Consider the following 27,967-nt stretch of genomic DNA (forward strand, 5'->3'; position numbering starts at 1 on the left):
CTCCTTTCCCACTTGCAGCACCATTAATGGGCTCTTCATTAAATGCTAAAAATACACAGGTTTTGCTAATTTTGCAGCAGAGTAAAATTTGACAAGCCATACATTTATTATGCCTTTTGAAAAACGCAATTTAGTAATTAGGATGTGGTATTTATTAAATATACATTTTAGCTACTGTGATACTTGTACATGATTGGTAGAGTAAACTTATTCAAGTTCAGGGGTAAATTTGTGTGAGTGCATGCATTCAGATACTAAAGCTTTTTATTTTTTGGTTCAGAACAAGTCCAACCCCCCCAGTGAGGGGAACCTGGCTCAGCTGTGTCCCAATAGTGGTAAACGAGAGAGCTGGAACCTGGGGCAGGACGACAGCTCCATCCACGGGAAGCAGCTGCCCCCCTCTCCTCGCAGGCATACCAGTGCGGGGGCCAGTTACTTTTGCGACACAATCCCTCTGGTGGAGCCCCCACCTTCAGCCGATGCGGCCCATGAAAATAGCCTCCAGGAACATCCTACGTCGGACCCCCCAGGCCCCGAGCTTCAGAGGGGGAGCGGGGTCCTGCTGAGGCGGAGGGTGCTCTCCAAGCGGACCCCCCTGAAGCAGTACCAAGATCGTGTGCCGCAGGAGGACGGAACCCGGTTGATGCCACGACAGCCGTCCATGCTGGTGGCCTGGGAGAATGTAAGCGAGCAGGGCGATACACCTGCTCAGGCTGTGGAGGCTGTGGAGAAGGGGCTGCTGATGGAGACGGAGGCCGTCTACCTGAATAAAGCACCTCTCAGCACTGGTCTGCACTCCTCTGAGGTCAAGAGTGATGTCTTCCACGAGTCTTGAAAATGTTGGGGGGGGGGTCTTTGGGTTAGGGTTATTCTTGATCACTTTCATTGTCCTTTCTATTTAATTAATCACTTAAGTTTTTTGTTTTTAATTAAGCGTGTGAGCATGCTGGTGCTTGCGCTAATTTCATTTCCTGTCCTTACACTGGCCAAATGTTAATGTCCCTAATAAATTAGGTCTTGGGTAAAACTTGGGGGATGATACCTTCCAGCAGAAAGGGAAATATTGTTTCGGTTTAAAAGGGTTAAAAAGGGATTTCTGTCACTGACGTCGTTATTGTACAGATTCATTTTTGTTCTTTCCCCTTTTGGTTTACGTCGTGTAGTACTTGCACTGTAGGGTACTGTTGTCACTTCAAAGGTACAGATATATCACTGTGTTCAAATGAGCAGTCAAATGAAGGCTTTTGACACAAGATTATTCATTTAAAGCATCTGTAACAGCTTCACCAGGCTTTGAGTCTTGCGTCAGAACTTGTGTCCTGTTCCTGTGCAGTCGTGTAAATGCCTTAAATAGATCACTGTCACTTAATATGCAGCAGTTCCGAAACAAAGGAGCGACTAATCACTTAATATTTGAAACTTGTGCATAATGTAAAATTTTCGTCTCATCCCGTCTGCGGCAAACCTTTTGTAAAGACATTTTTATTGACTATCTGATCACGTTTCTATTTGAAGGTAATTTTAGTGTCTCTCCTCAGGTTGTATTCGTGCTTTGCACTGTGGGCTGTAGGGTTTTCCACGTAGGCGTGGAAATGCAGACGCGATCCGAACTCCCCAAGGATATGGGCCGAGGCAGAATCCCTTTGTGGGACTCTCCTGTGTCTCAGGAGCGTGGGAGGATAGCTGTGCTAGTCTTTTGGTACGCCGGCTGTAGTCTTGGTTCTGTGGGTTTCTTTTTCTTTCTTTTGCAAATGATACACCCCTTATATGACTTTCCAAGCTTCTGCCTACAGCTAGGAAACGTTTAAGTGCTTGAATATAACATGATAAGCAATACGTTTAAAATGACCCGGATGTCTTGCACAGGTAAGGACGTGGTCTTGGAAAATTATGAAGTTCTCCTATGGAGAGGATGCAACCTAAAGCGAAAGTCGGTGATTGCGGATGTTATGCAGTGTATTGATCCACCAGAGCTATGTAGCCCACGCTGTTCGTGGTCATCTGAGGCCCTCTGTCTGACCTTTTATATTACATTTAGTTTCGAAAGACACTTTAAGAGTAGCTTTTGCCATTATTATGCTGTAGTAATGATCTGGTCGTAAAGCAATAAGTGTGTCACTAATGACTTCATTTGAACTGATTAATCACCAGATGGACTATTTTCCCCAGTTGTTCACTACCTTATTCATCGCCACCAGCAATGAGCATTTACAATAGTACTGTCGCATCTGTATACTGTCTCGCAAGAAAATGACTGTATTTTCAAGTAATGAAAATGTAATCTTGTTAAAGGAAACTATATTTTACAACCCCCCCCCCACTCACCACTTATAATAATATAATATAATATAATATAATAGAAACAAGATTATTGTGTTGATGTTTATGGACATACATGAATTTGTGTGACTAAAGGAACCAAAATGAATTATTTAACATCCATCTTAAAAGTTACAATGAGACAAAATTAAAATGCGGAATCATCTGTATTATAAATAAGTAGCTTTGGTGTTTTGAAAGTCATTTGGCATAATAACCAATCAAATGTTAAGCATCTCTGTAGGTCACGGGAAAGTAAGCCTGTTTTATTCCACTGGTACCTGGCTTTGTTTTTATATGTGGCTACACTAATGACTTTTTATGGTAGTAAATGTTGCAGTTTTTGTCTGTAAACATTGCAGTAATGGGTAATGTTTGAGTGTTAAAGTGTTTTGTACTTGTGAACGATACTGTATAAAGCATGAATACTGTAAAGTGTTGAGTTCCAGGCTGAGAGACGTGCCCTGACATACATGCTTTTCTTGACCAAGAACAAGTGTTTGCCAATCAGTTCCCCAATGATAATCTGCCAGAAGAATTTGTGTATAAACACAAAATAAGTATTAACTAAAATGTTTTATTGCGCTTCCGACTTATTCTTAAAGGCAGTAATTTCAGTGTTTTATAGTTTTTTTTTTTTTTTTTCGTTTTTAAAATTGATCTGCCTGAATATATTCTGGTGGCATATTCCTGATGCTGCTTTTAAGAAATTAAAAATATAAGATATGATGATGCAGAAGCAGTCCATGTTATTAGTTTTTACCCCATATTCATATCATTAGCAGTCATTGTTTACATTGCAAGTTAACCAGGTTGCCATATATGTACGTATTTTATATACTTTTTTTTCCTCTGTCAAAAAATTGCAACAATATATGTCCTGCTCTTTTCGCTATATTGATATTTGTTTACACCAATCAGTAAATTTTAATGCCTATAATTAATGTTCATATTATACGTTAATAGTTGATAACGGTGTATCTTAATGCAGCATCTACTCGTGTAGTGTGTGAATTTTTTTTGTTGATGTGTCGTTCATCATACCATCATTTGTATATTTCCATGTTCATTTCATTTGCTCGGACTCTGGTTTGGTTGCTGCAGATCATCGTATTTACAGAAATAACACATGGTCCTCTAGGGTGGAGGGTGAGGGTAAGACGTTTAAAGAGTGAGTGAAGCAATTTTATTACTGACGCTGCAAGATCCTCATTTCTCAGTATGTTTCCATAACAGGGTTTTATTTGCCAGTAAACATTCCCTCAAATGATTGGTTCCTCATTAAAACTTAAAGCAGCAGCAGCAGAAGGCTTTGTAATTCACCAGGAACATTTTACTACTTATAGAAATTAATTTAACTTCTTGGACGATACATAATGCATTGTGGACAGAGATTGTTCTCTTTGCGTTATGTTCCAAGTGCTGTACAGAACATTGGTGACACTGTGTGATGCTCACTAGACTGTTTTGTCATTTTTTTTTGCCGCTTGCAAGATAATTTAAAATTTTATTTAAAATGTTGACTTTAACAAGAGGTTGCAATCATTGAGCACTGCGGTACAGATGTTGAATCAGAACCACTGTGAATATTAATTGTATATGCTGACCATATTGCCTAATGGTTGTTAGTCATGTGTCCACATCCATGAGATGCAAGGTTCATTCCTTAAAAATTGACAGTACTGGCAGATAAAAAATGTTGTTTATACTGTGAGTGTACATACACACAGACACATATATACACACACAATGACGATTCACCCATCAAAAGCCAGCATTCCAAAGGCTGTTCTGTTCCTCTTAATTACTGCATAACTTGGTTCACACTTGCATGTCCTCCAGAAATAACTATGGTAATACAACCTGACAAAACATTGTGTTGTTGAGCAAATAGAACAACTGAATATCTGGTAGCTACTCACTGTGGGAAAAATAAAAACAAAATATGGATGTTTATGCAACGTTTGTTGGTTTGTTTTCCCTCCTCGCTAACAGTCAGTCTGGACTACAGACTAAAATACAAATGGCTAGTTACCACAGAACAAAATGGCTCTAATATATATATATATATATATATAACTGCTCTGCTAAGCTTTAGAACAGCTAGGATGCACCAGCTAAGAGATTTTGAATGTAGTGTATTTGTTGATGCCAGGCGTGTTGGTTCTGGTTTCGAATAAATGGCCGTCTGCTCTCAGAAATCCTGATTAATTGTATCTAGTTGAGATTAATACCTTGAGTAGGAAATGCAGAGCTAATGTCAGGAATCTTTTAATCTTCCAAAAAGTTCCAAAAGAATAAGAAAATGTGGGTTGGTGACAAAGTGTATTAAAAGGCACTAACAGTAAATCAGGAGAATGAGCGAACAGATATTTATAAATTACAAATACAAAAATATCTAAATATAACTAATTCGCTAAAATACTTTCCCTCACTGCCCCATTTTGTTTTTCTAGTACATCATAAATTAAATCACAGAGAAAAATATGACACAATTTAACACAATCCCTTTTAAGTAATAACAGGTAAAGTATTACATTAAACCCAAATGCAATGTACCATCAGTAATGATATTTTGACTCATTAAACAAATACAAAAACTGTACTAATCCAAGACTGTGGTGTCTAGTATCCTCTCCAGTTTGTTCAGATACATTTATCTGTGGTGTAGTTCCTGGGTGAATGATCCGGTTCGTTTGCAATTTTGTTGTAGATCGGGTCCGCATCCTGGCTGCATATTCCCTTTTGGTGGTTCCGGCTGCTTCTGAACTTCCTGAGAGCTTGCCGGCCATACTGAAGAACAGACGCTCACTTTGATGCATCTGCCCAGCAGGCTGTACCATCTTAGGAGTGGCGGGGGGTGGGAGCCTTTTAAATGAGTCTCTCCATGGGTGGAGGCTGTACCATGTTCCACATTTCTACCCTGGAGCCCTCCTTCTCCTGCCTGCTGGGGCTGTAGGCACCATGGGATGCCCTTCGCTTCACGACCACGGCGAGGGCAGCAAAAGTCAGGGAAATGGCGAGGAGCAGTGCCACCAAGACCGAGCAGGCAGACAGCAGGAGCTGGGACACCAGACCATCGCCGCTTAGCTGAAAGGTGTTGCAAATCAACTTGTGTCAGCACGGTTACTAATGATTTAGCATCTGTTAGCCTCTGAACAGTTATCCATCTTTCTTCTAACCTGGTCAGGGTCAAATGGCAGCAACATAGGGTTCAGGGTTGAGGCACGCTCTAAACAGGTCATCATGCCAGATGGTCAAAGGGCACATTCATGCTCACACACTATAGACATTAGCCTCACTGCACATTTTTTGGGGTGAAATCCATATGACACAGGGAGAACATGCAAACTTCACATATGGGGCAGAGGTAGGACTCAAAACTCCAACCCTGGAGATATGAGGCAGCAGGACCCCCCACTCAACCACCATTACAGTTACTGCACATGTTATTCTCATGAACGTCCTGTACATTATACAAAATTTAAAATGAAGACTTTACTTTCCAAAGTAGGTTAGCTGTAGTACTCACGTGTGTCGTTTCTGCTTTAAAGCAGAGTATAACTTTTCTTATTTATTTATTTATTTATTGGGGGGGGGGGGTGTTATAAATACATACACACACATCTGTTCTAAAATGTTTGTGAAACCTGTAGCATGACCTAAAATTGTTGCTCCAAAACGTTCCTTTCATTGAAACAGCAAGACCTGGCTTTGCTCCGCCCCGCCCTCACACGAGGCGTTCCACCTGGGGCGGCTTCACCGCCCTGCTTCCCGCATCCACCGCGGCTGGCTGTTCCGGACTCCGAGGTCGCAGTGATCCCTCAATCTGACGCTTTTCGCGGATTTTGATGAAGGTAACGACTGTCGCCACTATTATGATTATTACAGCTCCGGTGACACATGACGCAATTATAGCTATTACCGGTGACATGTTCTGAGAGAGCCGAGGCTGCAGGAAATCACAAACACGGAAGAGACGTTAAACCCCAACAAACATCTCCAAAACAACCAACATTTCAAATCTCCAGCCTAGACCTATGCCTCATTTAGGACAATGATAGTGATATGAACACAACTCTAAAAACCCTAAAATATCATATTTGCCCACCACAAAGTAACACAGAATAATATGATTATATGTTGGGGCAACAATAATTATATTTAATGCTTTTTCTGTTTTATAGACATTATCATAGGACTAATGAAATGTAATGAAAAATAAATCATAGCAATAAATAGATTAAAATGTCCTTGCCTATGCAGTAATTACTATAATACTAACATTGTAACATGTATTGCTCCTAGTGTAGAATATTCAAAGAAGTTGTTATCCTTTTATCTTAAACAGGACCAGCATAACTTAAACTGCCCACTTCAGTGTATGGATCAGTGTCTGCTGACATTACTGTAAAGGTCGATGTGTTACATTATTTATAAATTCCCTAATGATAAACCCTAACAATTAACTGGATAATACCTACAATGTGACTGCATCTCACCTAATCTGAACTTTTATTTAATATACAGCAATTGTTTAGTAAAAATCATGAAAGTTATTTTGCAGTATGATATCATTCAAGAAGGCATGTCTATTGTAATTGATGGATATTAAGCACTTACAATTGTCGTACTGATTTGTGTTGTGGTATTGGCAATCTGAGCTGTTGAGACATTGTATATTATGATAAGATTAAGTTAACCATGACTTAGAGGCAAAAACAGTCAATGTAACATTATTAAAAAAATAAATTAATATTTTAATTTTTATCCTCTTAAAATTCAACTTTTTATATTTCACATTTGATTAAATTTATGAAAGCAGCAGATTGCAACTGAAAAATAATGTAACCATGTTCTAAAAAATCTATTTCTAAGAATACTCACAAAATAACATAACCAAGCTCTTAAGGAACAGTTTTGCATAATATAATATAAAGAATGGCGACTTGATTACCTTCTATTAAAAGGAAGTGGCTTTGCATGAGTAAAATAATATAAATAATCCACAACATGCTGGAGTCAGTTTTTCCAGGAGTTGAAACAAAAGGACACTTGTAGAAACACCAAAGCCCAAAGATAAAAACTATTCTCTACAAACAACTTTAAAAGCCTCGCGCTTCAGGTTCTGGATTCCTCCGAGTTAATAACCTCGTCTTGAACTTGTTTGCCCCACGTTCATCGCCCAGAGAGACACCAGCCAGCTTTATTACCTGCCGTCCCCCGAAGGAAGGTGTGTGTTTAACTTTTGCTGACTAAAAACTTTCAGACTCCATGCAGGAGCATTACACACACCAGCGAAGGCCACACCAGTCAAACCAGCAACCCCCACGTTTAACACCGGGAGATTTTTCCTCCTATTTTCAGAGAAGCCATACAAATGAAAAACAAATACTTTTAAAATGAAACATGGCACTACAGCCGACTTACAAGTGGATTACTTCTCTTACCATCCTTCTGCCGTTAATTTAATCAACAACACTAACGGCCAAACAAACTCACAAGGTATATCATAATCTCTACTCATCATTTCACTGTCTTCAAATAAGACTAATGTAACAGGCCATCCATAAAGAGGTCTGCTCCTCTTTTAATGTATTTTTTTTTACCTTGATATGTATTTTTTTTTTCCTTGTATTAACAAACAATATTGGACTGATGATGGTGGGAGAAACACATCCCTGTAGCAGTAGACATAACTGGTACCTTTTACTTTTTAACATATAGTACTAATTCTTTCATTCACTTTTCATGCCCACGTCTGTTATGCTTATGTGTTACAGGCAGCCAATCCCAGAAGCAGCGACTACAGGCAGGGAATAGCCCAAGAGGGGTGCAATCCCATAATAATGCAACAGAATCAGTGTGGTAGGGGTGTAACGATACTGGATGCCCATGGTTTGATATGTATCGTGCTTTTGGGGCCACGGTAATGGCATGTTTACCCTTATATTTAAGGATATTTTTCCATCCATCTTCTGAAACCACTTAATCCCAACTGGGGTTGTGGGGGGACTGGAGCCTATCCTAGGAACAATGGGTACAGGCAGGATCCAACCCTGCCAACACTCACAACTAGAGGGCCAATTTAGACTCACCAGTCAACCTATCCTGTACACTTCTGGACCGCGGGAGGAAATCGGAGCCTCTGGCGAAAACCCACACAAACACGGGGAGAGCGTGCGAGCTCCACACAGAAAGGACCTGGGACCGAACCCTAACCCAGGACCGAACCCTAACCCAGGACCGAACCCTAACCCAGGACCGAACCCTAACCCAGGACCGAACCCTAACCCAGGACTGAACTCTAACCCGGGACCGAACCCAGGACCTTCTGGCTGTGAGGCAGCAGCACTAAACACTGTTTTTCCCCAAAAAATACATCTAAAAAACTTAAATATTATTATCAACAGCAGATGGCTCACTGAACAATTTAATTGAAGGGTGATTATTTATTTATTTATTTTTTACAGAAACCGCAATAACACAGGACCTACCAGACTGTGAGCAGACAGCATTGTTACACCCCTAGAGTGTGGTGGTTAAAATGTTAGATTTGGGAAGGCCATAAATATTAAACATCTGGTTCATGCTTCAGCCCTTTTAGTACAGTGATAAGATATGGCCAAAATGTTTTATGGAATCACAGCTGATTCTGAAGACAAGTTCTACTGATACATTATTTACTTAGTTACACTTGCTGTGGTGCAGAACATCCTACACTAGTGAGCTAACCTTCAAAATAACTTTGAGACACATATCAGAAAATCTGTCGGCATGCGTGTTAGACGAATGACCGCGAATCTACATATGCCTGCTGGTTGAAATAACTGGCGTGCAAGCAGGGTGTAATGACGCATCAGAAACAGAAAAGATGGACAGGTGTTTATTTTGATGACAAACACAAATGGTACAAAGATGAGGAGTGACGTCGGAGAATTTGGCCAATCGCGATAAGCTCTCACAGGTGCATCATGAGTAACAGACAGCCAGACAGCCGGACAGCCGGACAGCCGGACGGACAAAGTCACAGACTGAAAGAAAGACTGCAGACATGCGTGGGACGTGGTGGTTGTGCATCGTGATGATGATGTCGCTTCATTCATCCATCATGCGAGTGAATTAGCATCTCACTGTAGCTGTCGAGTTAAGAAAACTACATGAACTATAAATGGCAAAAACATAATTACATGTTAATATAAGATCTCAAGCTACTTGAAGTTATTTAAATGAATAAATAAGAAATGTAAATGAAATATTAATAAATTGATTTGACATTCATTTCCAATAAAGGAAAGCTTTGCTATTTAAAAAATGTTCTCAAATTAACTTAAATTGGTTCTGCATGCAAACGCTACCTTTATGATGATTTAGGTACATTTTTCCTGCTTTCATTTGAAACCAGTTAAACACATTTATCTGTGATATGCCAGGTTCAAAGTATTAAATTAGCCTTTTAATAATAATAATAATAAAAAAAACTTGCTGCCATACTGTCCTCTCACAGAAACTGCTGACTGCTATATAATAAATAATGGCCCTTAAATAATGGTTCTGCTTTTAATGACGCAATTCAACGTTAAATTCCAGTTCCATACAATTTAGTTACACATATTTTGCCACATGTTAATTTGCAAAAATAGATACATAAAATGCAAAAACTCAAATGAAGTGCAATTAATGAAAATTAAGACGCACAGTCCTGAAATGCATTAGGGCCTCAGGATAGCAAAGATAATTTGTTTTCTATGGTCAGAAGTGGATAGTTCAGATCCAGAAAGTAAAAATCCAGACCAAGATTATGTTTCAACCAATCAGTTGAGTACTTTGTGTCTGTGACTCTTTATATAGAACTGGTTGGTTGAAACAAAATCTTGGTCTGGATTTTTACTTTTTACTATCCACCTCTGCCGACGATGGCCATGTACAGCCACTGCGATATTACAGCTGTATATGAACATTAGTGAAATGTCCAGCAGTGGCTTTTAAGGTGTAGATGAAAAGCTTTTCATATGCAACTTGGAGCTTTTCACCTCCATCTCTCCTTCCTATCCCAATCCCCCCCCCCCCCTCCCCCCTCCCCCGCTGAGCCTTGTCATCACATAGCTACAGGTTTTCTGCACACACATATTTTAATTTCTGATGATTCACAAATGTCTCAAGGGCATTCGTTTACCTTATTTAACAAAATTTACTCACATTGACGTGACATGGGCTTTCGGAAATTTGATAGAAAAACCACCCTTTTGTGTAAAACACTCGATAGGCATTTTAGACAGCCTACTGAAATTAAAACATTTTTTAGTTCTACCATTAGTTTATAAAGCAGACATTTACATTGTTTACAAACTGCTTGCATAATCTAAAAAAAATCCTAATGGAAAAAAATCAAAAGTAAAAAAGTAACAAAGCTGTTTTAATGGATGCTATTAATTTGTTTATTAATTTATTTAAATGAAAAAAATCATGTTCGTTTGACACATAAAAAATTTGATATAGCTGAATTGCTAAAGGTTATCAGTAATATTTAATGTTCCTATCAGATGCCCCAGTTGCTGCACATTTGATTGTAATTAGATATTCCGCATCAAAAGGCCCCCATTACCTGACGCACGTCACCTGCCTCCCAAACTCCTCCCTACCCTCATCCAGCCACAGCATCAGGTAGGATAACAGCTGGAAGAGATGTCGCCGCAGAAGCATGGATGTGTAAAAGCAGATGTGGCTTACATGAATGTGGCACGTCTCCCCAGCAAAGTCGATGGGACAGTTGCAGTAGAACTTGTTGATCATGTTCAAGCAGAACCCTCCATTTACACAGGGGAGGGATGCGCACTCGTTAATTTCCACCTCACATCTGCCAAAAAAAAAGGGGGGGGGGGGTGGTTTAGGAGCGTAAAACACTTGTGTACTGGCTTATGTTTAAACCCTTCCCAGCATGATTAGAGTCCGGCTTCAAAAACGTCAACAGTCTTCATTTCACGTGTTGTTAATTTGGCAGATGCTTTTATTCAAAGTGGGATATATTTTTGAGAAAACATGGTGGAAAAAGTTCCTGGAGCAGCTGGGAGTGAAGATCCTTGCTGGAAAACCGCTGGAAAACCCAACACTGAAATTACTCTGCTGACACGGGGATTTGAACTGGACACCTTCTGATTCTAGGCACTGAGCCACAATGCCCCCCTTAGGGTGATATCGAATGTCGATTATAATTATCGCAGTGATGGTTACGAGTGACTGTACACGCCAGGGACACATCAGAGAGCGTCCTTACCGGTCCCCGACGAAGCCCGGCAGGCAGTCGCACGTCATCCTGCTCTCTGAGCAGTTCCCACCATTGTAACAGGTGTAGTTCGTCAGCTTGCCCCCGCAGATGGACACCGGCAGCCTGGGACGACAGTGAATTCACAGGACGGCGTGGGGCTTTGAGCGCTAAGAGAAAGCTGTGAGTCTTCTGAGAATGGCCCCCCCTTCCGGGGGGTGTCACTTTGTCAGGTTTGAAAGTGACTTTATCACTACGCGGCTGCCTGCTGCCACTGGCTGTTACAGTGCGTGTTATATAACCTGTTCGTCCTTCAGAGGTCTCTTCCCTTCAAAGGTGAGTGAAGTAAGGGAGTGATGCAGGGGGACAGAAATGTGGGCTTTTTGAAATCTACATTTTGAATTGTCCTTAATTTCTAAACGGAAGTTTGAAGCTTTTTTTTTTTTCTTCAACTTTGCATGACGTCCCTGTTTAAGCTGCAGTGCATTTCAAGGTTCCTGAAAAAAACTACCAATGTTATGATTGTATGCTAGAAATGTACTGAACACCTGCTTTTATTAAGCACACATAGCAGGTCCCCAGTAGGAACTACTTCCCCACCAGAACCACGTCATAGAGAGACGAGCTGTGTGCACAGGAAAGGTGATCTGAACACCGCTGTTGCACTGGGCTAGTATTTTTTGCATTAGCGGCCTTCCTGTTAGGTTTAACAAATCTGGCTTTAACGAATCCTCCTCTAACCTCGCTCTTTTCAGCCAAGGAGCTACCCCTGGCTGGATGATTTCTGCTGCTCGCACCATCCTCTGCAAACTCTAGGTACTGCAGTATGTGAATAACCGAGAAGGGTGGCTGTTTCTAAGGTGCCGGAACTACCATGTCTGGCCCCAGCCATCATATAACGTTTAAAATTGCTTAAATTGTTTAAATTGTTTAAAATTGACAGCCCTTGTAATGTTTAGCCAAATGGTAACCGAACCTCTTGATCCTGTCTACATGCTCTATATTATCCATCCATTTTCCAAACCGCTTATCCTACTGGGTCGCGGGGGGTCCGGAGCCTATCCCGGAAGCAATGGGCACAAGGCAGGGAACAGCCCAGGATGGGGGGCCAGCCCATCGCAGGGCACACTCACACACCATTCACTCACACATGCACTCCTACGGGCAATTTAGCAACTCCAATTAGCCTCAGCATGTTTTTGGACTGTGGGGGGAAACCGGAGTACCCGGAGGAAACCCCACAACGACATGGGGAGAACATGCAAACTCCGCACACATGTGACCTAGGCGGAGACTCGAACCCGGGTCCCAGAGGTGTGAGGCAACAGTGCTAACCACTGCACCACCATGCCACCCTTTGCTCTGTATTAGATATAACTATATTATGTACAGGTCCCAGGAGCAGGCTGACCACATTAACGAGGAGCTTTACCTAAGTGACTAAGTCACTTTTCCTGTTAGAAATATAGAAAAAAAAAATCAAAGAAAACTTACTGATTTTGGACTATATGCCAGGGAATCTCTTCAACTGCCTCACTACAGCAGAAAGACAGAACATTTACTTACATACAAGGCAATGCAGTTCATTTTCGCGAAAGGCCTGTGCTTGCAGTGTGAGACAGCATTAGTATGACAGACAGGTTCACAGGAAACTGCCATAGATGATCCCTAGATGAGGCTTCAAGATGCAATGTAGATCAAGTTATCAGTGTGATTATGAGACGGAATGTCGCAGGCAGATGTCAACAAAGCCACTTCAGAAGGTAAAATACTTGGTAGTGACATTTTGAGAAATCATACCATTAAATGAAAGCAGATTGTTACACTAATGATGCAGCATAAAACATTCAGTTATTTATAATCAGCCCCTTTGTTGTTATTTTGAGGTCGACTGAGAAATGCTTTTTGGATATTCCTCATGGTCTGTAAAATGACCCATCCATCTCCCATAACCTTTTGTCCAGTATGTGTTTCTGGACTGTGGGTGGAAGCCCACATAAACATGGGGAGAACATGAGCTGGGTTTGGAGCCCCAGCGTTTGAGATATGCGGCTGCACTGCCACCTGCTGAGTCACCCTGCCACCCACAACAGGAAATGCGCTAAGCTTAGAAGTAAACTCAAGAAGCTGAGCCCCTCTGGGCACTGATGCTGGATTGTGGCAAGACTCACGTGCAGTAAGGACCATAGTAGCCATCTGGACAGAGACAGGAGTAGTTCTGGGCACCGTGGAGGCAGGTGGCACCATGCGCACACTTGTGCCCCTCACAGAAGTCCAGTTCACCCTCGCAGTTGATTCCTGTGTAGCCTGCCTCACACGCACATTCATATCCCAGAGACAGGGTGCTGCAGTTGCCGTGGACACAAGGGCTGGAGAGGCACCAGTGTGAGCAGCCCCGTGATACCGGCTCACTGGTTGTTTTAATGAACTGCTCTTCCTGGAACCTTGGATGGTTCAGCTCAGAGTCTCCATAGTAGGGCAGCACGATACCGCCGATCTCTACCGTACTCAGGCACCCAACCAAGTTTCCAGCTGCATCTGGACCTGATCCCCCCAGAAGAACATCTGCCCCGTCCTTCAGGAAGTCCAGGTTCCCAGCGCTGACACCAGAAATGGTCGAGTGCCTTCCTTTGTCTATGACCATGGACCACTGGGAGGTCGGAGCCGAAGGAGTCACCATGGAGAGCTCCACTGAGTGCCATTCTCCATCGCCGATCACACACTGACTCCTCAAACGCAGTGTAAAGGAGCTGCTGCCACTGCGCAACTCCAGGAAGAGGAAGGAATCTTGGAGAAATACAGTGAAAAAATCTGGCCCTTTTCCTGCACGAAGAATGGTTACGTTGTACGTCCGTGTCCGAATGCTGAAGGAGACATTTGTCAGATTGCGAATAATTTTCCCATTGGTTTTGTAAACCACAAGACTGCCGCCGTCCCGAAAGGTTGCATTGGAAATGCCTTTAAGAAAAAAGAAAACATTTTAATCATGAAAACATGTGCTTGTGTGTGTTTCCTACGTGTAGAAGTGCCCTACTGGGGACTGGTATCTGACCCCGGACATCTTTATTCTAAACATACCAGAGCTTACAGATTGTTTATGAACAGGGGTGGAGTGTGTAACTCTCGAGGAAAGGGTGGAGTGTGTAACTCTCGAGAAGAAGGTGGCAGTTGCAGCCTGTTTTGTGGATGTTTTGGTCTGACATGGTTTTCAAGGTAGAAAATAGGCAGACACTTTTATCTAGAGCAGTATACAATTGAACACAGGCTTAATCAGTCCTGGGAGCAATTTGGGGTTAATGGCCTTGGTCAAAGATCTAATGGCCAGACATCCAACCACAGCATTCGAACCAGCAGCTTTTGTTCACAAGCACAGCTTTTTAAACTGCTGAGTCACAGACCACCAACACCAGAGCACAGAGAAAGAAGTACAGGTGTAAGAAATCAATGCAGACCCATCTAGTCTCCCAACTCTTTCTCTGGTGTGGCTGACGGTCGGTACCTAAGACCAGATCATCTTTTCTGAGGGACGTGATTTAAAATGGTTTAAAACGACGGAGTCATATGTATAACACCTGCAAAGACAGAGCGAGATCGATTCCCCAGTACGGTAAACTGAAGCCCGTTTTCTCGGACATTTTATGTTTTTCATAGCTTTGCTGTCAGAAGGTAGGGGAGCACTCACAGTCGAAGCCCTCGTCATGGAGCTGACAGACTGCCGCTGGGGGGCACGGTGCCAGGCGGCACCACCGCACATGCTCACAGCTCCTCCCGGTGGCATGTGGTGGGCAGGTGCAGGAGAAGTCCTCCCAAAGGGAATGACATGTTCCCCCGTTGTGGCAAGGCTTTCTCTGGTCAAGAAAGAAGTCAACACACTCTTGTTAAACAATTTATTACATTTCGTATATTTCAAAATGAGCCTTGCATAATACACAGCTGGTAAAAATTAAAGAAAGAATATGTTTTTTTAAGGTTGGTATTCTGTTTTACACAATGTCTTGATTTATAGTGAACGGCGTGTTTATCCAAGAATTAATAATTTAATAACAAATTAATAAGTTATGAGGATTATTTTGCTCAATAAACAGATTTGATTAGATGCATTTTATTGATCCCAGAGGGAAAATCTTGCCAGCTAATTTAAAAACACATTTACTTAGCAGATACTTGTGTCAAAACTGAGGTACAAAAAGGTTGGGATCAGAGGGCAGGGACAGCAGCCCGGGAGCAGCCAGGTCTCATTCAAGGGGACAGCAGTTATTCAGTTGCTCTTCCACTATATCCACCAGCTCGATATAGTACTGCAGTAATGGCGGAAACGACTGAGACCTTTAACACCCAGTTGCTTCAGGGTCTGTCTAACCCCACCTTCTAAAGTCTATGTCATTTCCGATAAAAAGTGTCTACTAAGTAAATTAGATATTAATTCGAACCCATGACCTTCTGGGCACAATCCCCTAACATACTGGGCCACAGACCACTCCAGGACTGCTGAGCTCTCGGGCTAAATTTGAGAGGACATAAGAAGAAAGATCATGTCTTACATTGCAGATGTTGTCGCTGGTGCAACCACTTGTAACATTAACAATGGTGTCTAGAGTGTAGGAGCTTATTGGTGTTTCAACTGGATAAAACTGCAGGTGCTTGGAATTTATGCGCAAATCCTGAATACAGCCTTTAAAATAACCGCCAAACAAGGAGGAGGCAGTTTGATCCACCAAGCCGCCCAGGTGGATCTTGTCTTTGAATCGGATTTGTAGGGTTTGTATCGCTGTAGTGATACCATGTTTCTGACCAGAATGAAAAAGGGATATCCGGTCCTCCTCTGTTTCCACGATCACGAGATGGAAATCCCCGTCACTCACAAACTGCCCCCCTTGGAGCATCTCAGAATCGTCGGCTTGAACCTGTACAAATCCACCGTCCAACCAGATCCTAAGGTACTGGTTAGTGCTGTTTGCGATAACCAGTAGCAATCCTGAATGTTCCATGGTGCGAATGAACATGGAGATGACATTGTTAGGGCCAGGATTGTCGTCAACGGTAAAAACAGCGTAGCTTGGCCAGTTTTCATTTCCAAATCTAGCTGGGATGTTTTCTGCAGTAAAAGGAAAAGACACAAAGAAATTAGGACTGGAAATATTGAGATAACATATTGCAGCTGTGCAGTGCACTGTACAGTTGTGCACTGTCTGGTAAACATATATTTTTTTCTGCTTATTCAATGTTATATAATATAACAAAGATCGTCACGGCTGCATGTGAACCACGACAGTTATACAGGCACCAGCATATACAGCATATCTTCCTGTCAGCATTTCTCCACCGTTATTAACTTGCGTAACCTGCTGGTTAGATGACCTGTTGAGATACTGGCCAGAGGGAACATATCTGATCAATCAGGAGAAAATGACTCCTGAATTCCAGATAAGCGGCACAGCTTGTGCTTTCCGAGATTGTGTGTGGGCCAGACTCACAAGAACGTATTTAGTTAAAAATTTACATCCGTTTTCCAAAACGCCGGTGACACCTGCTTCCTCTCGCAGGCTGTACAGAAGCAATATTGGTACAGACGCTGTACGGGACACCAGTCCATTGCAAGGTGGAAACCTTTAAATATGTTTTTTTCTATTACTTTTATTGTTCCTTTTTCCTTGTTTACTCCCCCTTGCTCCATGCGATTGAAATCGGAAAAGTATTTACATATAATAGTATGCATATAATATGGCATGGTGACGATAAGATTTGTATCTTTGGAGTTATAATTATAGCCTAACTGTAGAATTCCCTCACATTGCAACTTCAGCTTTGTGTTAAATAACCACATTCCCGGTAACCAAAAGATGGATGGACTCAGTCGTCACGTTAATGAACAGCTAAACCATCCCTTCTGTGCTAAAAAAATGACGTACTTTTAACAGCCAGTGACTGCATATGTACTAAAGCAAGTCAAGCTATTTATAGTATAAACAATCAATTGAGATTGAAAAAATATCATGAATCTATTTAGTGGCAGTTTTGTCAGTAAATACATGCTTCTTTGCCAACATCTTACCCTCAGAACAGTTCTGAGCCGCGTACGGCCTGTAACACTCGCACTCTCGGTTCTGCCACAGCTTCATGCACCGGCCTCTAGCCTCACATGGCCTGTCCTTGCACACGTGCCTGTCTCTGCATCCGGGGCTCACATTTACTGCCACTTCGCTGTCCCACGTATCAGGAAGTAAGAGCTGAGAGTTCAGACGCACGTCTCGTAGACAGCCAATGAAATGAGGAGGCGTGGCCTCTGCTGGCTGAGTGCTGGTTCCCACCACTCCAAGCCCTCCGATGAAGGTTCTCTGAAGCTCAGAGCTCAGGCCCAGCTGACTGCCTTGTATATAGACCTCCTTCCCACAAAGTTGGTGACACATCCCGTCGAGCGTCCTCATCTTCAGGGTTTCTCCCCCGAGTGTGACTTCCACAGAGTGCCATTCTAAATCCGTCATGTCGTGCGGCAGCTTCAGGACCCCATTCAGAGAACCGTTTCTCTGCAGTTCAAGGTGTAAATGGCCATCGTCCAGCTTCAGCCTGATTAGAAACTCTCCATTCTCCCACTGAAACAGGACAGCACTGGCCAGCACCGTCCTGAAACTCAATGTCATGTTAAAGAGGTTCTCAGGGTCACTCGCAGGAGATACCAAGTGAAGGTAGCCACTCCCCTCAAAAGAGAAGGTTGTTGATTTCTGGCACTTTGAGCCGCTGAAGCCCCCTGGGCAGATGCAGATGTGCCCGTGCTGCTCCTCGCTGACGAACGGAAAGCACGTGCCTCCGTTTAGACACCCACGACCCTCACAGCCAATCAGAGCCTCGGAGCAGTTTAGGCCTCCGTACAGGAATCCAGCCTGGCTCTGTTGTGAGCACTGGCATGTGTAACCTCCATGACTGTTTACACATGAACCGCCATTTTTGCACGGGTTCTGCTCACATTCGTCGATATCCTCTTCACAAAAAGTACCTATAAAGAAAGATATTGAATATTTTGGACCATGAGACATTTAGCAGAACCTGTCATTGCTCATTAATGCCCACAGTTGTTTGCTGTGTACATTTTGTCCTGCTCTCTCTGAATCAAACAACACTGAGTACTTGAGACTACAGCACACAGCTGACTCACACACCTTAAGCCAACGTGACCCAATCCAGTCCTGGGGAACCGACATACGGTCCATGTTTCTGCTTCTTCTCAGCTCCCTGCCAGACAGTCCACATTTTTGCTCCCTCCCAGCTCCCAGGAGCTCCCGCTCAAAAACGTGGACCGTCTGTGGGTCCCCACGGACCGGACTGGGCTGTTACTTCGGTGTCATCCCCTTCCAGACGCTAAATAATCCAGATATCTTGCCAGTAACAAGATCTGGTAACACATTTGCATATCAACCATATACAGATTTTTCTCTATGCCACTACAATCAACTAAGATTTAAATATTACACTTTAAATAAATAAAAGAGTAATGATTTTGGTCTGAAGGAAAGGACAACATTCTAGATCAGTGGTAACAGTACTCGCTATCAGAAGAGTACAGTGGCTGAGAGGATTTATAAGATTATTTTATAACACTACACTCTGTGAAGTAATATACAGGATATATTTACATTTCATCACAGATTTAACCACCCTTCATCTGAAACGATTACTTAATTTCTGTTTCTTAGGGGATACATTTTACTGTCTGACCATCATTTCCACATAAAATACAAACATATGTGAGTAAATATGATCGAATACCTCCAGAATTCATCATTATGTGCACTGCTTACCTCTTCATAACTATAGCCACCCCTGTCTAATGTGCATATACACACATTACCTGCAACTAGAAACAGGACACTTGCGGGCCGAGCCAAATCCTTCACCATTTCCATGCAACTAGCAACACCTCCCTTTGTATTTACGGTATTGTCGAGAGCACAGATCTGCTCACAGGACATTGTTGAAATCGCAGATCTGCTTACAGGACATTGTTGAAATCGCAGATCTGCTCACAGGACAATGCTGAAAGCGCAGATCTGCTCACAGGACATTGTGGAGAGCGCAGATCTGCTCACACGTCATTGTGAAAAGTGCAGATCTGCTCACAGGACATTGTGGAGAGCGCAGATCTGCTCACAGGACATTGTTGAAATTGCAGATCTGCTCACATGACATTGTTGAAATTGCAGATCTGCTCACAGGACATTGTGGAGAGCACAGATCTGCTCACAGGACATTGTGGAGAGCACAGATCTGCTCACAGGACATTGTGGAGAGCACAGATCTGCTCACAGGACATTGTGGAGAGCACAGATCTGCTCACAGGACATTGTGGAGAGCACAGATCTGCTCACAGGACATTGTGGAGAGCGCAGATCTGCTCACAGGACATTGTTGAAATTGCAGATCTGCTCACATGACATTGTTGAAATTGCAGATCTGCTCACAGGACATTGTGGAGAGCACAGATCTGCTCACATGACATTGTGGAGAGCACAGATCTGCTCACAGGACATTGTGGAGAGCACAGATCTGCTCACAGGACATTGTGGAGAGCACAGATCTGCTCACAGGACATTGTGGAGAGCACAGATCTGCTCACAGGACATTGTGGAGAGCACAGATCTGCTCACAGGACATTGTGGAGAGCACAGATCTGCTCACAGGACATTGTGGAGATCTCAGGCCATTCCTCCCCACACAGCAGCCTCTATCCTACCCTCCTTATGTCACTGACTCAACTCTAGATTGTCCCCAAGTCAGATATGTAGCATTAGGCTAATACACCTTAACCATCTTATCCACAGCCTGCCTGGAAGGGTCCATTTACAGAAGAGAAACTGGAACAACCTCTGAAAAGCCTCACAGACTACAGATAAAAATGTTAAAGAACGGGAAATAGGGACCATAGCATTATGTTAAAAAGTTTAACGTCCAAAGAGAATGCTTAAAAAAGCAAATACCATATACAACTCAGGAGATGTCGTTGGTTGAAAAGATACCTTTCAATCCAGGTTTACATTTGCAGACAAATCCGGCAGCTTGCTGAGGGTGGAAACGGCCTGGGAGGAGAGGCTCTCTACCATACATCACCTCCCAGGAGAGCTCTAAGCACACTCCAGCAGAGAGGCAGGGGCTGCTACTACACTCACTGACGTCCACCTCACAGTGTCTGCCCTGGTAACCTGTGTAGGAAACCCCATTAGCAAAATAACACAGTGAAAAGTACTTTCACAGAATACGCGAGAATAAGCAGAATTTCTGGGAGTAAACAGATTAAAATATTACTCTGTATCAGAGAATAAATAACCCGTATTAAGTTTAGTTTATGTTATGGTCAGGTCTTCTAGCTGTGCTGAAGCCAATGTTTTAACGCTTGAGTGGTTCATTTTAGAAAGAAACAAACCATTATACCCAGATAAAGGGTATATTTTCGGGGTGGGTTGCTGTACCTGGCCAGCAGTTACATGTGTAGTTTCCGTGTTTCTCCTGGCAGAGGCCGTCGTTGAGACAGGGCTGGGATGTGCACGGCATTATGGGAGTTTCACAGCTGTAACTAGGAAAGAGCATTTCACATTAGCATGCGACGCTACGTCACATCAGCCAAGCTACCAACCATCTCAGATGAATTTCAGCATACATATTTATGAAGGAATTATTAAGAAAGTGTAATTCTGAAATTCATATTAGTCCTTGTTAGCAGTTGGCAGTTACTCTGCATGTCCACAAACATTTCAGAAAAGGTTAAGCTGAGTGTCGTCTCAGGGGACACAACTGCACTTGCAGGAAATAGGCATGAATATTACATCCTGTACCCATTCACTCTATCGACGCAGAGGGCGTCGTTCTGACACGGCTGGCTTTGGCATTCGTCAGTGTCGATTTCACAGACGTCTCCGTGGAAACCAGCCGCGCACAAGCAGGAGAAGCCCCTCAGGTAGCCATGACAACTGCCGCCATTCAGGCAGGGCCGCGACTGGCACTCGTCGATTTGGAGCTCGCAGTTTGAACCTGAAAGGGATTCGTTCTAAGTTGTGTCATTTCTGAATCCACCACTATAATAATCAGTTATAATTATGACTCATTCAAAACTGACGGCATGACTTCTGGAGTCAGTAACCTATGAAAAATGTACAATAGTATAAAGAAGCTAAATATAAACACATAACGTGGCTTTGTGGTTGTCTTCCTGCATATAAATATCTAGCAATGGGACTTACTAATATTATTCATCATGAAGTGTTAATGTAATAATTATAGTTAAGTAGTAATACATAATAAGTCATCCATCCATCCATCCATCCATCCATCCTACTTCTATACCCACCTGTTTGGGCTCATGGGGGGTCTAGAGTTAATCACAGAAGCTACAGGCACAAATATATACACTGCATAAGTAAAATTACCTATATACAGTAAATGCTTACACTACTTTTTCAAAGTTGTGCAAAGATCAGCACAATAATATTACTGGCAGGGCAGAGCTGGCTTGCGATGAACAGGCAGCCAGGTGGGGGCATTTTTTAACTGTAGGTTTACACAGTATGTAAAAATGACACTTCTGTTACAGGACTGGCAGTAGAGGAAGAACTGGGGGTGTGAGACTCAGTAGGCTGCAGCCACGCACCAGTTATCAGAAGGACACTGGCTCAAATCCCAGGGTGAGTAGAATAATTTCACCACTGGGTCCTTGAGCAAGACCTTTAAACGCAGTTGCTCTGGGGACCCTGTAACGCTGCTTTGTGCACATTGCTTTGGAAAAAAGCAGCTGCAAGATAAGCAACCTGTCATTCAACAGTTTGAAACATATCTTAGATTTGTAGTAATTATTGAATTAAACCCTTCGTGTTGCTTTACCATTCCAGAACAATGCTATTCCTTTTTAGGACTAGTCTTATACTGGTCTCTGTGAAAAGTGCTGGTTTCTCACCACTCACCTGTGTAGCCCGGTTTGCAAAGGCAGGCGTACCTCCCAATCCTGTTCATGCAGGTGGCTCCGTTCTGGCAAGGCTGGGAGGCGCACTCGTTTACCTCAATCTCACAGTGTTTACCCTGGAAGCCTGGCACACAGTAGCAGGCATATCCGTCCCCCTTGCTCCTGCAGATCGCCCTGTTCCGGCACGGGTTCGGGACACAGTGGTTCACACGGCCCTCGCAGTGGGCACCCACGTAGCCTCCCTTGCACTTGCAGGTGTAATTGGGCTCTTCGCGGAGGCGGGGGGAGAGGTGACACTGCACATCCCCGCCGCAGAGGCGCCGGGCGCAGAGCTGGACCTGAGACTCGCAGTAGCCCAGGTGACACTGGCAGACGAGCTCTCCGGAGCCCGCGGGGGGTGAGGTACATGAAAGCTTCTCCTGGCAGGACACAGGGCGGCAGGGGCCTTCGGACTCCTCACACCTCCTGCCGGAGTGAGGAGGCATGTCGGACGCACACCAGCACAGGAAGTTCACTGGGGCTTCCTGACAGAGCGCCCCATTTTGGCAGGGATTAGACAGGCAGGCAGAAAGGACCTTCTGTGAAGATTCACCTGGAACAGTGGGCCGAAATACCAGCCAGTCAAACTGTATTCACGCGGACAGAATCTCGTTTTTACAGAAAGCTTCACAGCAGATACTAAAGCAATAGCAGAGGAATAAGGAATAAACAAGTCGCTTGGTTCCTGTGGTTTCATTCTCTGTATAACAGCTTCTACTCTATCTTTAAACTGCTTACCCATTATTCGGGGAATGAAGCTCATCACAGATGCCAGCCAATCACAGGACACGAACAGAAACAACGGGCAATTTAGAGAAGTTGAATTCGCCTGACTGTTTGTCTTTGCAGTGTTGGAGGAATGACGTGGAGCAACGGTGGGATTTCAACCCCCAACCCTGGAGGTGTAAGGCCACAATGCCCCCCCCCCTGAAAAGCCAACCTTTATAGAGTAATATACATTAAATGAGCAATTTTAATTTACCAGTTAAAAACAAAGTAATTCCAGTTAAACAGATGATTTAAGGAGCAGGTGAACTGATAAGTAGTAAAAGTAGATGTGTCTAAAAGTGCATCGTCAGCTCAGCAGTCCTTCCTGAATCCACGAACACCGCAAATACTGCAGCATGAACTAATGCCGTAGCTGATATACAGTCAGAGTAAGACACACTAGCTGCTGTCTTATTGGCCTGTTGACATTTCTACTGACAGACAGTGATGAGTCACCGATCCGAATAAGCACATCGCAGCAGGTGGCGGGTTTACAAAAGTGAAACTGTCAGTCTCTAAACGTGGGAGGTCGTGAAACAGAACCACCACATGTGGAGTTTTAAGCAACTGCTCAAGGTTTTATTTGAGACTTTTCTGGTATCAAATGAAAATAAAAAGGGTTACTCAAGGATCTTCCCAACACAAACTGCCTAACAGTCACACTACCTCTCCGTCTTCCAGTGCCAGGTCAGGATGTTACAGCTACATGGTAGCACCGAGTGCTCAGAATAATGTTTTCAACTTTGTCATAATACTACATAATCCTGCAGACCATCCCATCATTCTGCCAACTTCCTAACACCACTTTGCCTCACAATCATCTACCTATGATTTCTGACTACCAGTTGTTGCTCTCCGTGAACAAGTTATTTAAAATATCATTTATGATTTTTACTTTTAACCTGGCAAGAAATTGGCATCCTGCATGCCCACCCCCCTCGCCTAGTGCCTTGGGCTCCATGCCATAGGATCTTGGCACTGCACTAAATAATGGTTATAGAAGCTGGATGGATTCATAAATTTGCAGATAATATTTTCCAAGAATGCCATCAGTGCAACACCTTTTCCTTTTCTGTGTAGATCTACTGGAGGAAACTACTCTATATGACTGTGTTTATGAAAATGAATTGGGCCGAATAATCAGCGTCTTGTCACTGTCGCCAGCAGTGAATGATAAACATGCTGCGTCAAAGCAGCCAGAACTGAAATCTCAGCACATTTCTCTGTTTGTTGACAAATGTAATGATTTTACCTGCCTTACAAGAATGAAAAACAGACTCTTTCTGAGACAATGTTCATTTCTTATGAGCTGTATTAGTAGATGCAGTTCTAGCTACAGAAATAGCCACAGCAAGATCAACTGGTTATTTCCCTAATTACCAAGAAATGTATACAGTAATTACAAGAGAGTGCTATTTTTTTCCTGTCCAAACCACTCCTACTTCCTTTTTTGGGCACAAGAACGCTGGCAAGATGCTTCTTCTAACAAAGCGCCACATCATGTTGCCATGACAACCAGCTGCATGCTCCTCTCTCTGAATCCGGAGTATTTCCATGGCGACCGCATGCTGATGTAGTAATCAGTTATGCGAGGCGTTTGCTGTATTTCTGAATAGTTTGTATGGCTTGCTAATATAATGGTATTACCTTTCAGAAAACAAGAAGGAATATGTTAGAGGAAAACAGGAACAGGAACCAGTTGTGACGTAGCTACAGGGAGAGCAATGATAATTGTACGTAAAATTCACCTGCTGTGTCTTTGAAGATCGAGGATTTTAGTGAGCTATAATGCTATAATAATAATAAATAATAATAAATGCTATAATAATAATAATTATAATAATAATCTTGTTTTTTTCATTCAGATAAAAATTCTAAAGTATGGATACTTTATCAAAATGTGATTACTGGTATAACTGAAAGCATCCTTTCTGTACAGTAGGTGTGAAATGTCTGACTGTTCAAGGCAGAATGGAAATAAGATGTGGACCACAGGACTTTTGGCTTTTCATTACAAGCGGGAACAATGAATATGTCGTGTTACTGCAAGTTCACCAATGTTCAGTTCGAATTCGTATACAGTTTTATACCTATTTAAAGAGAAAAATCTCCTGGTTTTTATCAAAGACGGCACTCCTGAAATTTCACTCTTGGTCCTCTACTAAATATAATTATGGGTAAATCCCATGATAATATTTTTTTCAACTTTTTCTTTCTAATGTCTGTGCTTTCAGCTTATTTCAACAAACTATCTTAATTTATAAAGCAAGACCACTATCAGTTCATTGTCAGTTGATTGGTTAATTTAATTAAATTAAAGTCCAGGAGTGAGCTATCTCAAAAGTTGGTTAGGGTTAGGTATGTGCTAGCGATGATCAGGCAATAAAGCCAGGACAGTCACGTCCCTCAGCTCCATGACAGTCACGTCCCTCAGCTCCCGGACAGTCACGTCCCTCAGCTCCAGGACAGTCACGTCCCTCAGCTCCAGGACAGTCACGTCCCTCAGCTCCCGGACAGTCACGTCCCTCAGCTCCAGAACAGTCACGTCCCTCAGCTCCAGGACAGTCACGTCCCTCAGCTCCAGGACAGTCACGTCCCTCAGCTCCCGGACAGTCACGTCCCTCAGCTCCAGAACAGTCACGTCCCTCAGCTCCAGGACAGTCACGTCCCTCAGCTCCCGGACAGTCACGTCCCTCAGCTCCAGGACAGTCACGTCCCTCAGCTCCAGGACAGTCACGTCCCTCAGCTCCATGACAGTCACGTCCCTCAGCTCCAGGACAGTCACGTCCCTCAGCTCCATGACAGTCACGTCCCTCAGCTCCAGAACAGTCACGTCCCTCAGCTCCCGGACAGTCACGTCCCTCAGCTCCAGGACAGTCACGTCCCTCAGCTCCCGGACAGTCACGTCCCTCAGCTCCAGGACAGTCACGTCCCTCAGCTCCAGGACAGTCACGTCCCTCAGCTCCATGACAGTCACGTCCCTCAGCTCCAGGACAGTCACGTCCCTCAGCTCCCGGACAGTCACGTCCCTCAGCTCCAGGACAGTCACGTCCCTCAGCTTCACACACCTGGTGCACATCAAACACTGCCCTCTGTCTCTCTGCATCCAGTCTGAAACCTTAGATGACATCAAAGGCGGGTCTGATCTTACAAGAGAAACACAGATTCTCACTGCTATAACAGAACAAATTTGCAGAACAAATTAGGCTCCTTCTAAAATAATTTGCCATGCAGGGCCTGGAATGTCTGAGATAAGTGTAAATGCATTAAAAGGCTTCACACAGAATTTGCTACTCAAACAAAGAAGATTCGTTTCACTGTCAGCTAATTTAGAAAAAATGTTTCAGTTTCCTCATCTTTCAGACCATGTATCTGTAAATGCTGTTCTCCTGTCATCGATCGGTTGTACAGCAAGCTTCAGCACGGTTCCTATTATACAAAGCTGTTAGAATGTTCATGTTTAGGTGTCTAGACCCAGACATTTAGACTAAGATTTCTGAGTAATGCAGAAAATTTCCAAGACACCTCTGGGTAAGTACTGAGCACCCACTAGGGTCAAAGGTTACCTTGCCATATGTCTACACTGACAGATTTTATGGAATGTGTCTAACCTGTGTCCTGATTTAATGTTTCAGTTAAACAATCGCTGGTCATTTCATTTGTTATAACATTTATCAACATTTAAATACAGTGAACGCCATAACCATATGTTTTAATCCATAATATATTATTCCAGGTCATTTTCACATAGATGCCATTTAACTCCAATTATGAATAGTGTCTTGCGTCTGTCTGATGTCTATGATTGTATTTGGACAGAAAACTAATTAATTAGGTTGTGATTTGGAGAAACATGCACTGAACAGTTTTACAGTATATGAGCATATTGTACATTTACTCACGAGTTACTAGCAAAGATCGAAACTCAATACCTAACATATACTGTAGCAAAATATATGCTTACTAACATTATATAATAAGGAGTCTAGTACAGAGCATCACAGTTTTCTTAAAACCGATCTTCATAATAATCATTATACCGTCCGGAACGGTATGCTGTTCCTGAAAATAGTCAGTGCATAATTGAAGGTAACCGGTACTTTAATTTCTCGCCATGATGTAATTTAACCAACTGTAATCAAATACTCCTTTAATTTTACTTCCTGCATACGTGAGTTCATAAAGATGGGAAGTATTTACATATTTATTTTTACACGAATTATATACATTTCATTAACAATTTAACACAAATGCCGGTAAAACAATTAATTTAAAATGCGGTTTAATTAATAACTATGCACACAAGCAAAATCCCCACTGTAATAAATTAATGTTTATATTCTAGGTAGAGGAAAATACGGTATACAACAAACACTTTCATTGCATTTGTAAAGTGAAAGAGAAAATCACCAGTTATCAACTAAATAAAAAATAGTACAGAATAACAAAAACAGTATCAGAAGACTGTCGCTTACTTGCTGTCGAAGCCGAAATTGCAAGAAAAAGGAGCACCCAGCCCTTTGCCTTAAGCCTGCCAGACAGCGAAAGAGCCATATTCGCGAATAGACATCATCCAGTTTGCGGGCTGTTCCGTACGGCGGCGTTTGTCGGGTTCAGACGTCGGGGTCCCGAGTCAA

General features: G+C 42.9%; 2 protein-coding genes across 6 annotated transcripts in view; one reads left to right on the plus strand and one right to left on the minus strand.

Moving 5' to 3' along the window:
- Positions 1–4,280, plus strand: part of dennd1b (DENN/MADD domain containing 1B) — a 73,337-nt gene extending 69,057 nt beyond the window's left edge. For all 5 annotated transcript variants that reach the window (XM_048976110.1, XM_048976109.1, XM_048976112.1 and 2 more), the window contains one exon: positions 281–4,280. In XM_048976110.1, coding sequence (XP_048832067.1) covers positions 281–835 — 555 coding nt within the window. In that variant the 3' untranslated portion in view covers positions 836–4,280. The remainder of the gene's footprint in view (positions 1–280) is intronic.
- crb1 (crumbs cell polarity complex component 1) lies at positions 4,010–27,963 on the minus strand. The gene is made up of 13 exons (XM_048976108.1): positions 27,806–27,963; positions 22,525–23,115; positions 21,403–21,598; positions 21,040–21,143; positions 20,590–20,772; positions 17,634–18,572; positions 16,123–16,676; positions 15,264–15,429; positions 13,753–14,539; positions 13,076–13,117; positions 11,594–11,707; positions 11,050–11,176; positions 4,010–5,409 (listed from the first exon to the last, which is right to left on the minus strand). The coding sequence occupies exons 1-13, from the start codon at positions 27,882–27,884 to the stop codon at positions 5,191–5,193; spliced, it is 4,101 nt and encodes a 1,366-aa protein (XP_048832065.1). The 5' UTR covers positions 27,885–27,963; the 3' UTR covers positions 4,010–5,190.
- Positions 27,964–27,967: the final 4 nt, after the last annotated feature.

This window comes from Brienomyrus brachyistius, chromosome 15 (genome assembly GCF_023856365.1).
Source record: "Brienomyrus brachyistius isolate T26 chromosome 15, BBRACH_0.4, whole genome shotgun sequence".
In the NCBI taxonomy this organism is placed as follows: Eukaryota; Metazoa; Chordata; class Actinopteri; order Osteoglossiformes; family Mormyridae; genus Brienomyrus; species Brienomyrus brachyistius.

Coding starts and splice junctions, on each gene's coding strand:
- crb1 (XM_048976108.1), bottom strand. CDS start 27,884: ATGGCTCTTTCGCTGTCTGGCAGGCTTAAGGCAAAGGGCTGGGTGCTC. Junction 21,599..22,524: donor TTGCAAACCGGGCTACACAG/GTGAGTGGTGAG, acceptor AATCCCTTTCAG/GTTCAAACTGCGAGCTCCAA. Junction 20,773..21,039: donor CACATGTAACTGCTGGCCAG/GTACAGCAACCC, acceptor TTTCCTACACAG/GTTACCAGGGCAGACACTGT.